This window comes from Camellia sinensis, chromosome 9, assembly GCF_055761805.1.
Source record: "Camellia sinensis isolate YWXY chromosome 9, ASM5576180v1, whole genome shotgun sequence".
Classification (NCBI taxonomy): domain Eukaryota; kingdom Viridiplantae; phylum Streptophyta; class Magnoliopsida; order Ericales; family Theaceae; genus Camellia; species Camellia sinensis.
In genome coordinates, this window is record NC_138969.1 from 196,818,976 (window position 1) to 196,832,375 (window position 13,400).

Genomic DNA, 13,400 nt, shown 5'->3' on the forward strand with positions numbered 1-13,400 from the left:
ACTCCTTAGAAAAGTATCCCGAGAATTACGGACAGTTTACTCAAATGTGTGTAGATCGCTTTTTGACGTGGCAACTAGGACTGTGGGAAGAGAGCCGGCGGAGAGCTCCGGTGAAGTTTGTTCTGATGTACGAAGATTAGAGGGCAAAAATATCAAAGCTAAGGTGTCTGAATAGAAGGGTTAGCAGAGGTAACAGATCCTGTAGAAGTGTTTGTATAAAAGATTTGGAGTTATTTATAAAAAATGGAAGGAATATGAAGCAGCCATTACCGGACCCCCTTTGCGTACCGGAGGTCAAGAACACCGGCGGCCAGTGGATATAGGCGTAGTTACCGTAGTCGTGCCCCTTTTAAGACCCAGTATGTTCGCAGACGGTACGTTCAGAATATTCCCCGATTTATTAAGAAGACTAAGAGGGGAGTAAGGAAATTACAGCTATACGATGAACAATTAAGGGACGTTAAGTTTGATAATAAAGGCGTGGCGAGATTACTTAATGGTATTGAGTTGGGTAATAAGAGATCTGACCGTCAATCAGACAAGATTGTGGTTAAGGGTATCAAATTCATTGGTAATGTTCAATTGGGACAAGATGCTAAGGACGAAGCTGTGGTCCACCACGTGTTGTTTTTTGTCATCAGTGATAATAGTCCGTCTCTCATGTTCTTTTTAATCTCCGAAAAAAAAAAAAGCATAAAAATAATCTTGTCTAGCGACTAAACAGCAATCTAATAGCTAAAATTACCATTAGTCTGAGACAAAATTCTAATTCCAACTGATCTAAATTAAAACAGTTGTAAAACAGATTCTAAGGTTAGCTCAAGCAGGATCGACATCCTTTTGCTTGGAGCAAATGCTTGGCCTGTACCCCTTTTCCAGCATCTTCTCAACTTCCTCAAATGGCAATCCTTTCGTCTCCGGTACAAGGAAAAAGCTGTCCCTCCTCTGATGCCTCTGTATCTCAACGGGTATATCTCTGAGTTCACAATCCACGGTACTGTTCCCATCCCCGATGAGTGCATTATGATGTACAATCCCAGAAGTAGGACTGCTAAAGCCCCGAATTTGGTTGGACAGCCCTTCGTTTACCATGTACGATGTTCTGTGCGGCAGGCATCTCTTGTAGCATCGGTTGCAGCCAAGCATGCTCCCGGAAGATACTGATGAAGGGGAAAGCACATTAGTAAAGTCGCAATTGGTAACGTTTATGGATTAGTGTTTACAAAACACGTTTATACTTATTTTTGGTGTGTATACATCGATGTGTTACAAAATTTTGTTTTGAAAACAAGTGAAAGCAGGTGTTTGCAGGTGGTTGTCGTTAGGGGATGGTGGCCGAAGGTCATTGCTAATCATCGGAGGTAGTGGCTATAGATCGTTTTCGGTGGAAAGATTGTTGCTGAAGGTGGTCTTCAGCGGTTGGTTGCATAAAGCCAGAAGTAGTTGCCAGATGTGATGGCCAAAGGTGGTTGCCGTTAACAAGAAAGAGGTGGTGGCCGGAGGTTGCTGACAGCGGTACTAGAGCGGGTTGCCGGCAACAGTGGCTTGATGTTGGAGGTGGCCGGATGTGGTGACTGCCAGTGGTGATAGGCTGGGGGGTGGTGGCAGGGTGAGAAAGGTAGGAATGAACAAAAAAACTTGTTTTCAAAACAAGCGAAAATAAATTTTTTTATTACAGCAATTTAATAAATCTTGTAAACTATTTAATAACTTTTTACAGTTTTTACTTAGAATTTTCAAAACTTCTGTAAATGTAAACAAAAAACTGTGAACATAAACAACTCAATGGTAATCAACATTTGTTAGGATGACAACACATGAATGTTCAAATAGATTGATTCATTGAAGGAGTTGAAAGAAAAAAGAGGGCAATGAATCAAAACTCACTTTGTTAGGTGAATTAGCACAAAAGGCGGAGTCTGATGCTGCTTTCAAACATTTCGTACAACTCCAAGATGATGCATCCTGTGTTGACAAATAACTTGAACAGGTAGAGTTCCCGCCAAATCGCATGCATTCGAACCTACTAATTGGTGGAGAGCGAACAGAAGCTTGGAAGAACACAACCGCTAAGGCCACGAGGCAGACAATAATCCCAATCATCAACAAAATCATCAACCTCCTCCTCCCATATCTGTCAACAGTAACCATACTAACAATTGAGCCTAGAGCATTGAGACCGGAAGTGATGAGAGAGAGAGCTAAAGCAGTCTTGTTTGAAGCGTAACCGGCCAGTTGAACTATGGTTGGACTGTAATACATGACAGTGTTTATACCCACAAATTGCTGAGCCACTTGAACTGTGATCCCTGCGTAGTTGAACTGTGATCCCTGTGTGGAGGCCTCTCCTAACCACATCGTTTTTCCAAGCACTCTTTATTTTTGAAAACATGCCATCCCCGATGGCAGCTTCCTCCACCTTTTCAGCTTCAACCGATGATTGTAAGGCTTTCATTTCTTCTTCAACTTCGTTAGCAGGGTAGATCTTCTCTAAGATGGCCTGGGCCTCGTGTACCTTATTCTGATTATCAATTCAAAGGACAAAACTGTTATCCAAATTGCATGAAACGGCAAGTCTGTTTATAAGTCCATCAAGGTTCAAACTAATATGTACAGTATGTACATTCAAAACAAGAAAAAAGAAAAAAAAATTGATGAGGAATTAAAAAAGAAAGAAGATGAGATCTTTCTTTTATCACTTGGGAGCCATGTGAGTTGAAAGTCTCATGCACGGTTTTGAATGAGATAAACAAGTGAGGAATTCTCTTTTTGACTCTGACTCTCCCAATCCAATGGTTGCTTGGATGGTGAGCAAAGGCAATTGAACACGATGTAATCAAACTTTTCATCACCCAACTCTGAACACGATGTAATCAAACTTCTGCCCATTTATGAAGTGGAAAAAGTAGGAATAGCATAAAATTGCATACTGATGTATTACCTGTCTATAGAGCCATCTAGGAGACTCAGGAAGTAACAGCATCAGTATAAACTGAACAAGAGCAGGAACACCGGCAACCCCTACCATCCATCTCCAGGTACCCGGTGCCTGAAACACATTCATTTGGAGGGATTAACATTAACACAATCAATAAATAAAAAAAAAGTGTTACAAAAATCAAAGGAGATAATCAATTTTCACGCCTTTGTGAATGCGAGGTTGATGAGATACGACAGGAACTGTCCTCCGGCGATCAGCAAACCATTTGTGCTGACAAGCGCTCCCTTAATTCTAGCAGGAGAAGCTTCTGAAATATAGAGAGGTGAGGTCACGGAAGCCATTCCAACTCCAAGACCTACAAGTATTCGTCCAATAATTATCACCCAGGGAGCTGGAGCAACAGCCATGACTATTGCACCGATAAAGAACAGAAAATCAGCCATAATAATTGATTTTCTCCTCCCGAACTTGTCGTTCATCCATCCACCAAAGACTGCGCCAATTATAGCTCCTGCAACTGCCATGCTCACAAAGGTTTCCGGCAGATTGAGGAAGGTATATGATAAATCATCACATAAAAGAAAGATATGAATTGAGAATGATTTCAAGAGAGATCAATTGAAATGTGTAAGGAATTAACTTGCCTGTAGCCATGTCTTCCTATCGACAGATTTGAAGTCGTCCCGGATGTACAGCAGGGCACCAGAAATAACACCTACAACCCACAAAAGAATTCTAATGTACAACATGCAGCTTAAGTATTTTTAGAGCTTTGGGAGCAGCAAGAGTCAAAGCAGGATTGCAATGGGAACAAGGGTATAATGTCATTTTTCTATACTTGAAAAGTTTTGTTTTGTCAGTTACGTGGTCTAAAAGACGCCGATTTCACTAGGTTTTTTTTTCTCAAATGTTTCTTTAGAATTCTAGTATCAAATTTGAACTTAACTTAAATTTAAACTTCTCTCCTATAAATAAGGATGTGACCCTTGATTGGGATTGCGGAAAATTCTTTTACTTTCCTTTTGAAATCAAGTTTGTTCGACTTGTGGATTCAAGAATTTCGTCTACCAGAACAATATCAAGCCTTTTTCCTTATTACCGCTGCATCAAATTCAGTGACTAAACAACACAAAAATGGTTTGGACTGTAACATGATTCAAAGTATTATATCAACTCATGCTACTTCAGTAATATGTGTATGCAACAGAGTGATTGCAGTGGGAGTGACAGTGAAGTCGGAAAAAGATAAAAAAAAAAAAAAAAAAGTCTTCTAAGCTTAGCTCGTGTTACCATCACCCCAAAAGAAAAAAATGAATGGAAAAACCTTGTGTTACCGGTGTCATAACCAAATAGGAGCCCTCCAATGCCAGCTGATAGAGCAAGTCGCATTATGTATGGTGTTTTCCAACTTGTCCGCCAGCATTCTGTGAATTCTGTTTTATCCGGTTTGCCACCCCCTTCCATCTGATTCGGGTCGTTGAGATAAATTTATCACTGAACTTCTGCTCAAGAAATTTTTTTTTAAGAAGATAGAAGAACAATGCAGAAGAAATATTTGATGTATTAAATCAAGGTGAACCTGCAAGAAAAATTAAAGAGGGCATCACAGTATTGAAGCCTATACATCATTAGTGAGCAACATGATCAGCATATACAATAATCAGAAAATTGGATATGATCAATCACATAAAAACCAGTATCAAATTCTTTGTAAAACACATAATTGAATAAAATTATCGAATGTAACCATAGACGGAAATTCATTCGGATAAAAGAATAATAGATCAGATTATACATAAATAATATGGAAGAAGAATGAATTGTGCAGTAACGTATTCCTTAAAATTCAACAAAAAATTAGGGAAAAAATAGAAAAACGAAAATCATTAAACACATTGCTGGGAATTATGAAGAAGCATTCAATCAAAAAATATGTGGGCATGCATCTATAAGCACAGATAATTTCTCCATTGTTAACCATACTCAATTCTCTTCAAAAAAAAATTTAAAAAAATCTCTGCACTGATTTTAGGCAAATCTCAATTCAGTTGCGATTAACAATACTTTTACAAGAATGGAATGAAATCAAACCCATCAAACAAGAAGTACAGTTTCTTTATCTAATTTAGATCATCCCAAAGTTTGTTGAATCTACAATGCAACCCATCAACACCATATAAACTATTTTGATCACATGCAACACAATCCAAAAACTAAAACAAAAGAAAAGAAAAATAGATAAGAGTGTTTTTCAAAGCAACAATTGCCTTGTTGAAATTTTACTTCCAAAAAAAAAAAACACCTTTCAGTGAAACATCATTACCTTGAGAAGCTTCCCTCTTTCTCCTCCTCCTCTGCTTCTTCCTCTCTGTTTTTTAGATTTACTCAAGCCCTTTACTCTTCTTATTATGATATATCTACACATATTTATTGAGATTTTTTTTTTTTTAATATATTTTTGCAGTTAATGAGGATAAGACTTTGTTTGAATTTATGTTTGCGACCCACATCAGAATCAAGCAATTCCCTTGGAATCTATGATTGGACGGCCTGATTAACAGTCTGAGTGGTGGTTAGCCATAGCTGTCTTTGACTGTCTATTAACCAAATATGGAAATAATAACTAATGATAACATGTTGTACTCTTTTGTATAATTTTGATCTATTTGCTGCATCTATGTTCAAATTTAAGACTATCTATATATCAGTAGATAATAATTGTATTGCTAGTATTGATATGTATTCTGATACCATTCTTTAATGGTTATTTGGTTGGTTTTGTAGGCAGAGACGTACCTTAGGTTCTTGAGGGAGCCGAGACAAGAAGCTTCTACGTCAAGTCCTTGGAGAGAGGTAATCTCATATGAGATGATTAGGTTTTAATATTTAGATTCCCGAGTCAACACATTTTGAAGCCCAGATGGTAAATGATAAGGGCATTGATGTGGTCACAAATGAAAGGGAAAGTCAAAGCAATCAGGATCTTGAACCCAGTAAGACAATCAAAGGTAAAGAGAGCAAGGGGGAAAAAAGGAAGATCCAGAGAAAATTAGTGATGAAATCTGGGTTTCAAAGAGGGGCCATCTTTAGAGCAGCTGCTGCTGCAATTTCTTTCTTCATCACTGTCTCGTAACAGCAGCTCAAGCAGTCAAAACAAACTACTTTCGGAGGCTCAAGCTACCATACAGCTTGGGAAATAGATTTCGAAGGCAAAGATGATGAAGTTATGAAGAAAATTATTGAAATGGAAGAGAAGGACATGGAGCAAGCTGCTGAAAAGAACAATGGTGTTGGGGCTTAGAATAGCATCAAGGGAGGCTCAAGAGTGTAAAATATTTTTTATGAAGACTCTTTCTTGGAACATTAGAGGGCTTGGTAGGCCTGAAAAGAGGAGGAAAGTCAAAGAAGCTATCAAAGATAGAAAAGTGGACATGGTGCTGTTACAGGAAATAAAAAAGGCAAATGTTTTAGAGCAGTTTGTGAAATCTATCTGGCCTCATGACCTAGTTGGCTATATGAATGTGGATGCGGATGGGAGTGCTGGAGGTCTGCTTTGTGTTTTGAAGCCTGAAATCTTCTCCTTAGCTAACTGCTGCTACAACAGGAACTTCATCTACTACTAGAAAAGGAAGTATTGGACACGAAACTTTTTGCGACGGTTAGAAAATCGTCGCGACGGTGATGGCGCCGTCGTCAAATAAATGTTTTTGCGACGGAAACTTCAAGACCGTGGCAAAAAATAGTATTTTACTCGACGATTTCTCACCTGTCGGTTTTTTTTTTTGGTTTTTTGCGATTGTTTATTTTGTCTTGCGACGCCATTTATTCTTCCGTCGCAAAAAAATTTGTTTTTGCTTTCCGCACCTTCCTCTTTGCCCTATCTTCCATACCCTTTCAATATCCTCTTCTCAGATTAACCAAAAAGAGGGAAAAAAAACCCGTCTATCTTCTCCAGTCGCCATTCTCTATCTAACTAGAGCTCCCGGTCGTCACAACCCCAACAGTACTAGCGTGGGATGAGGTAACCCTCCTCTCCTCTCCTTTTCTTTCCTCTCACACTCGCTCGCACAGACCCTCACAATCTCTCGCTCTCGCGTTAGGCTCACAGACTATCTTTAGCAGTGGCGGCAGCGACTTTCCACGGGTTCTCTCTCCGGCATCCAGGTATATCTCTTCTCTGCTCTCCTCTGCTTTCCTCTGCTGTTCTCTTCTCTTTTTCTCTTCTGTTGCCTTCATTGGAACCAAACCCTCTTCATTGGATTTAACCCTAAACACCAGTTTTAAAAATTAGGTTTTGATCTCAATTGAAAGGGGGAAACAAGTGGTTGTTCTGGATCTTTTGGATTTTCCCATCAAGTGTAATGTGGATATAACCTCATAAAGCGCCTAACCCAATCTCTGCAAGTACACGTTTTAATTAGACAAAGCCTCATGGTAGCTAAAGCTTCACATATTTTTCTGCAATATAAGCATTTTAATACTTAACAAAGATCAAAACTCTGAAACATGTAACAAATACTGTTAAAATAAATTGACAACTTAATAACAGAAAAATAATAAAATAAAAACATGCCCCTCTTGGAGTGGAGGAAATTCGGCGAATATTCTACCTGAAACTCCAACACTGAATCACTCAACACTAATAGAATTGGTGTTCCAATGCCAGTTCTCTAGTTAGGCCAGGTACTGTTGCATATTTTTCGTGTAATCTGAATGTTAACTCCTTGCTGTTTGTCTTACATGAAAATTTCATTTGAAATGTGATTTTGCGAGAGGTTATTAGAATTTAGCCAAATAGTTTTGGCCCAGTGAATTGAGATGATGCAATGAAGAAATATTTTATGCTTTTAAAATAGGAATTTTCTAGGAATTTTATGTCTATATCAAAATTGAGAACTTGGGGGAAGATGACAATCAATAATCTTTTTCATTGAGTTAGTGTTAAATTTTCTAGAGGAAACAGAACATAGTAAGTATTTAATTACAAAATTTGTGGTTCCTTGAATTATTGTTAAATTTAGTTAGATTTAACAATAAGAAGAAGAATACAGAAGAAAAGAGAAATTATATGCTGGAATGGGAAGAGAGAGAGTGAATTAGGATTCTTTCCATCATCCTCTTGTTTTAATATTAAATTAGTAACTACAAATACACTTCCAAGTTTACATAACACGTGATACTTATCATGCCCAACTTGCAAATAATGGGGTGAAAATTCTTACTACCAAGCCTTTTAGTGAATACATCTTCTAACTGACATACAAATCAAAACCTTGCTCAACTTTTTCTTAATAAACTGTCTGTCAACTTCAATATTCTTGGTTCTATCGTGTTGAACTATATTATGAGCGATGTTGATGGAACCTTATTGAGAAAAACCATAAACAACATTTGAGAAATAAAAGAAACCCATAAAGCTTCATTTAAGTTCCAATTACCTCAGTTGCTGCCTCAACAGGCTCCTCAGCAGGCCTTTCCATTTTCACTCCAACATCCTCCGTAGAGTAGTCACCATGGACCTCCATTAACTTGCCAAGATCAAACTTGGGAGCTTTCAAGATCTTGACTTTGCGAATGAAGACATTCTACAGCAGAGGGTAGATTTACACCCCTAATCACAATATAGATCTTTCAGTAAAACCTAGAGCCACATAAGCTCCCAAATTTCATGAGCCAAGCTGCCACATAAGCTCGCAATATAGATCTTTTAGTTTCTTGAAACTTCTGATTTTTAATGAAAAATTAAGTAGTTTTTCTCTTTTCAATGCATCTCAAATTATGAACAACTTTGCTTATATTCACAAATTTATATTTGTAATTGCAGTGCGTCAAGAGAAATTTGCTAAAATAATTCTCTTTTTTCTTGTTTGTTGGGTTCATTTAACAGTTTTTTTCTTATCAGTATTTTATTGACAACTTCTTGCAGAACCGATTACTTGCAATGAATTACATACATGAGAGAACCGATGATAACAAATGGGTTAAGAACAATTTTAAGTTGAAAGATTACTCAATTAATGATATTTGTGTCAATCTTTATCAAGTGAGGATTGGCAACTGAATCATAAAACTGAGGCAGTAGTGGGAGTGCTAGATGCTATTTTGTTCTGTTAATGCTGGTGCTATTTTCTTTTTATTGTTTTTTGTTGGTGTCTTGCCAACGTTTAGTGTGTCAACCTGGTTGAGATATGTTCCACTAGCAATGATGCAATGTTATCACCCAAGTACTAGATTTGACAACAATTCAAATTTGCAAATGTTATAATAGCGGTTAGTGTTTCGATAATGATACTTCTCCAACTCCGTCAACATTCACGCATTCCATAGCTATCCCAAGCATGCAATTTCCAACACATTTTGTCTTGAATAATTGCATACCATAGCAAATAATAAAGCCTTTTGTCTTGAGTACAATTCTGTAGCACAATAAATGTGTTCTTTAATGCTATCGACTATTCTCTTATCCCTTCTGTCTCTTTCTATCCATGCAGATGTAACAGCTTTAATAAAAGACCCTATTCTATCCTTTTACAATTGTTTGAGGAAAAACTAACCGAATAGTTACTAAAGCTAGACACAGCTTAATTGGGCCAATTGTAGAAGACTTGCATAGTGCCTATCTAGGCCTATTCAATTGAGGAATAAAGGCTATTTCTCATGAATGATGGAAGACAACATGTTGCTGTCCTCCTCAAGTCTTTTGTTGGCCTTGGTTGGATTTTGTTCCACTTATTTTAAAGAAGCTCTTACTTCTGTATAGATTGTACCTTCTTTACTTGAGTAAGATATATGTGTGTGTGTATGTATATTCAGTTATTGGTTTGGGACCTTGAGCAAACTGACCCTGCAATCCATAGCCAAACAGCTTTTTTTTTTTTTTTTTTTTTCCTTTTTTGAAGTCAAACTTTGAACTGGGAGAAAAATAGAAGCACTGATGAACAGAGCCAAAACAAGCCAATCAGGTTTTGGTGTATATTCTAGCTTTCACCAAGAATATGTAGAATGTGGCCCTTGTAGAGGTCTGTACTCTGATTTCTTTGGGTGAACTAACTCTTCAACTAATAACTGATATCACATATGACATATCAAGGCCATAGCTTTTAATTCAACGTAGTGGATTTTCTTAATTGCAACTTCAAACTGCACTTAAGTTCTCCATTTTTCTGAGTTCCCATTTGGGAACATATCAGCTGCATGCTATTTTTCTTTCCGCATTGGACAGTTGAACCTCACCTACTATAAACATATGAGTCTCCTTTCCCTTCCAAAGACGAGGCTTATTTTTAAGGAGATAACTTTACAAATGTTGGCAACCAGTATGCTGCTGCTGAATGAGAGTTGTGGAACTTGCTATAATGGCCAAGCAAATTGACTGTATGATCATAGTCTAGGTGAGTGCAATTTCTGTGAGCTGCTCCAAAATTTGGTCATAATCCTATAGCTTACCTCCAACTTGAGAATCAATATGAGACATGCCCTTAGAATCTCCCATGAGTTGATTGATTCTTCCTTCACTCGTAAAAGTTTTGACTAAATTTTTCTAATTTTTAAAATTGTATAGTCGAAAAATGGACCTAAAAAGTACATAGATATTTTTTTTGACTAAAAAAGAAAGAGAATATTTTGGTCTTATTACAAAAGAATTAAATTCGTGCCAAGCAAACATTCATTACTTTTTTTGATTTCTATACTAGTGGAAGTAGTTGGCCTCATTTAATACATTCTAACTAGTGCCACTTGTCAACAAAACCCCTCTAAAAAATTAGTAAAATGGTAAAAGCTTGGGCACTAATAGTGAGAACAAGGGTTTGAGTACAAGTGCAGCTGGGCAGGCACTCTGCAAATAATGCTAAAGGGTAGGTCTATGATTAGTACACCTAGAACTAGGAATGGCCTGTTGTATGGATCATCTTGAGTGGCCTAACTGTCATTATTATGAACTAGTAAAACCTGCTTCATGGTTAAAAATTCTTCTGCATGGTTTTTAATTCTTGAATGTTATGGAAGTGTAAACCTACATTGTTGTTTTATCAGACGTGCAGAATGTTCGTGTAAATTTCATTTTCTGATGTGTATTCTTTTTGTAGGATTTCTGATCTGAAAAGTGAATGCAGCTATGATGAATCAAGAGTTAATAGATAATGGAAATCGGATGATGGATGAGACTGATCAAGCCATTGAGAGGTCAAAAAAGGTTAGTATATCTATTCTGCTCTAGTCAACTCAACAAGCCTTGCGCCAATTGCCTTGCATATGTCTATCTTCTCCAGATAACTCTATGTAAAGCTATATATTGATTAAAGACTTAAAAAGTCCAAACATGGCCTGACCCACATGTAATTGTTTTGGCCCTTTCAATTTGATTCGAGTCACTTTTTCATGCCTATGCATCAGTTAACCTACAATGCACAAGGGCAAAGCCATCTCAAATGGCATTCCCCCACTTTATCTTCAATCTGTGTCACTACTAACATAATTTGATTTTAAGTTTTATGTTGGCTTTTTGCTTACCGCAACCCTCTTCCCCCTCTCCGGGCTTGGGATGGGTTTTCTAAAATTGCATCGGTAGCCCCCTCATTCACCCATGTGTCTCACAGTGACACATGTGAGAAAAGGCTTTGGATTAGCCCTCTCCTTTCTTTATTATTGATATACTTAGCCTTTTCCTTTTTTACTTTTGATGATAGGATGGCAAGTTAACCAGAGTTAGTTAACTTTTGCTACATATTGTTGAAACACCTACATTTGGCAATGTCCAGAAAGCTAGCACATATCTAAAAGTATGCATTTGTTATCTCTGTTTTGGTATTCTAAGTTGCAATTAAAAATGATAAAAAAGAAAGTGATGTTGCGAATAATTGTAACTGACCTATCTGAAGACTAAAATTTTCTCAACTTGTGTGATGAACTTGTCTGTGGTTAGAGGTGCTCATGGATAACAGTTGTTCTAGTTTACATTTTTTATTTTTCTGTGTCACATCATATTCCTGCTAATGGACCTCCAGTTTTTAAATTTGTTTGGCACATATTTGTTTGGTAGTGCTAGCAACATCTTCCTGTCAATCTCATTTGGTTTTGGGTCTTGGAAGCAATTTGGTGTGGAATTAAAAAGAAATAAATAAATGATGATGGTTTTTCTAAATTAGTGACTCTCACAAATGTGCCCCACCAAGAGAGAAAGAGGGGGAGAAGGCGGTGGCAGAATTACTTGTAAATCTTCAAAAGCTAATTTTCCAGGTTCTCTGTTTTTGTAATAGGTTGTCCATGACACAGTTAACGTTGGAATCGATACTGCAGCAGCTCTGAAGGCGCAGGTACATTGTTAAGACTAATTTGAGAAAGAAAGTTGACAGCTTCTAAAATTTAGGTGTGAGAACTGAAGCATCATGCTTCTTTTATGTTTAGACTGAACAAATGAGTGGAATTATTAATGAGTTGGACGCTATCCATTTCTCGATCAAGAAGGCTTCTAAACTGGTGAAGGAAATTGGTAGGCAGGTCAATCTCTAAATTATTCACATCTCTCTTCTATGATGTAATTAATTATATTGTAAATGAATTTTTTTTTTTTTTTTTTTATTTTCTTTTTGAAGATGCAACCCTTTTGAGTACGTGATAATATTTTCGCATATCGATATTGGAGCTTACAATCTTATTTATGTATTTCTTTATTTATTGAAATAAATATCCAATGTTTTACATTTTCTGTAAGCTTGAAATTAATTATATTGTAAATGTTTTTTCTTTTTTGGTATTTTTTTGCAGATGCAACCCTTTTGAGTACGTGATGATATCTTCACGTGTCGATATGGAAACTTACAATCTTTTTTGTACTTATTTATTTTTTGAAATAAATATTAAATATTTTACATTTTCTGTAAGCTTGAAATTAATCATATTGTAAATGATGTTTTTTTTGTGTGTGTGTTTTTTTTTTTTGTGCAGATGCAACCTCTTTTAAGTACGTGATGATATGTTTGCATATCGATATTGGAGCTTATGTTGATATTAAAACAAACTATGATATATAAGTTTTTTTATTTGTATTGTCGATACTTTTGTTTTGCTTTCGATACAAAAATTTAAGTTCTTGAATATAAAAAATTATTAGTATTGTTGGAAGATGTTTTATATATTTTGTAAAGAATATTTGGTTGACAATTGTTACAGGGTATATATATATATATATATATGTATGATTTTGTGAATGTGGATGTGGATGTGGATGTATTTTATTTTAGAAAATATTAATAATTTGTACAGGGCATAAATTAATAAAATATATATTGATTTTATGAAAACAATTTTATTGCGACAATAATAACCGTCGCTAATGTAATAATTATTTCCTTATATTTTATTAGTGACGGGTTAACCTGTAGTATATACATATTAGTTCAAATCTTTAGTGACGGTTTAAACTGTGGCAAATATGGTATTAATTTAATTTTACTTTTTG

General features: G+C 36.4%; 1 protein-coding gene and 1 pseudogene across 15 annotated transcripts; one reads left to right on the forward strand and one right to left on the reverse strand.

The window, feature by feature from the left end:
• Positions 1–596: 596 nt before the first annotated feature.
• Positions 597–5,876, reverse strand: LOC114270803 (inositol transporter 4-like; annotated as a pseudogene). Its single transcript, XR_014340878.1, has 7 exons — positions 5,738–5,876; positions 4,276–4,443; positions 3,587–3,656; positions 3,145–3,481; positions 2,942–3,049; positions 1,888–2,521; positions 597–1,160 (listed from the first exon to the last, which is right to left on the reverse strand). The product of XR_014340878.1 is annotated as an inositol transporter 4-like (transcript).
• Positions 5,862–13,149, forward strand: LOC114270802 (putative plant SNARE 11). Of its 14 annotated transcripts, none has more exons than XM_028212394.2 (7): positions 6,715–6,962; positions 7,042–7,105; positions 11,029–11,135; positions 12,199–12,255; positions 12,347–12,431; positions 12,707–12,721; positions 12,887–13,149. In XM_028212394.2, the coding sequence occupies exons 3-7, from the start codon at positions 11,058–11,060 to the stop codon at positions 12,970–12,972; spliced, it is 321 nt and encodes a 106-aa protein (XP_028068195.2). In that variant the 5' UTR covers positions 6,715–6,962; positions 7,042–7,105; positions 11,029–11,057; the 3' UTR covers positions 12,973–13,149. The 14 variants fall into 14 exon arrangements, 10 of the variants coding, with proteins under 10 accessions (XP_082744495.1, XP_082744494.1, XP_028068195.2 ...); XM_028212396.2 differs by adding an exon at positions 9,433–9,653 and having other exon boundaries at positions 6,717–7,105; XM_028212398.2 differs by having other exon boundaries at positions 6,825–6,962; positions 11,056–11,135.
• Positions 13,150–13,400: the final 251 nt, after the last annotated feature.

Excerpts from the sequence above, each read along its gene's own strand:
- LOC114270802 (XM_082888366.1), top strand. The coding sequence starts at position 9,599 with ATGAATGATGGAAGACAACATGTTGCTGTCCTCCTCAAGTCTTTTGTT. Across the intron at positions 9,654-11,055 it reads CAAGTCTTTTGTTGGCCTTG|CTATGATGAATCAAGAGTTA; the intron begins GTTGGATTTTGT and ends AAGTGAATGCAG. Across the intron at positions 12,256-12,346 it reads CAGCAGCTCTGAAGGCGCAG|ACTGAACAAATGAGTGGAAT; the intron begins GTACATTGTTAA and ends TTTTATGTTTAG.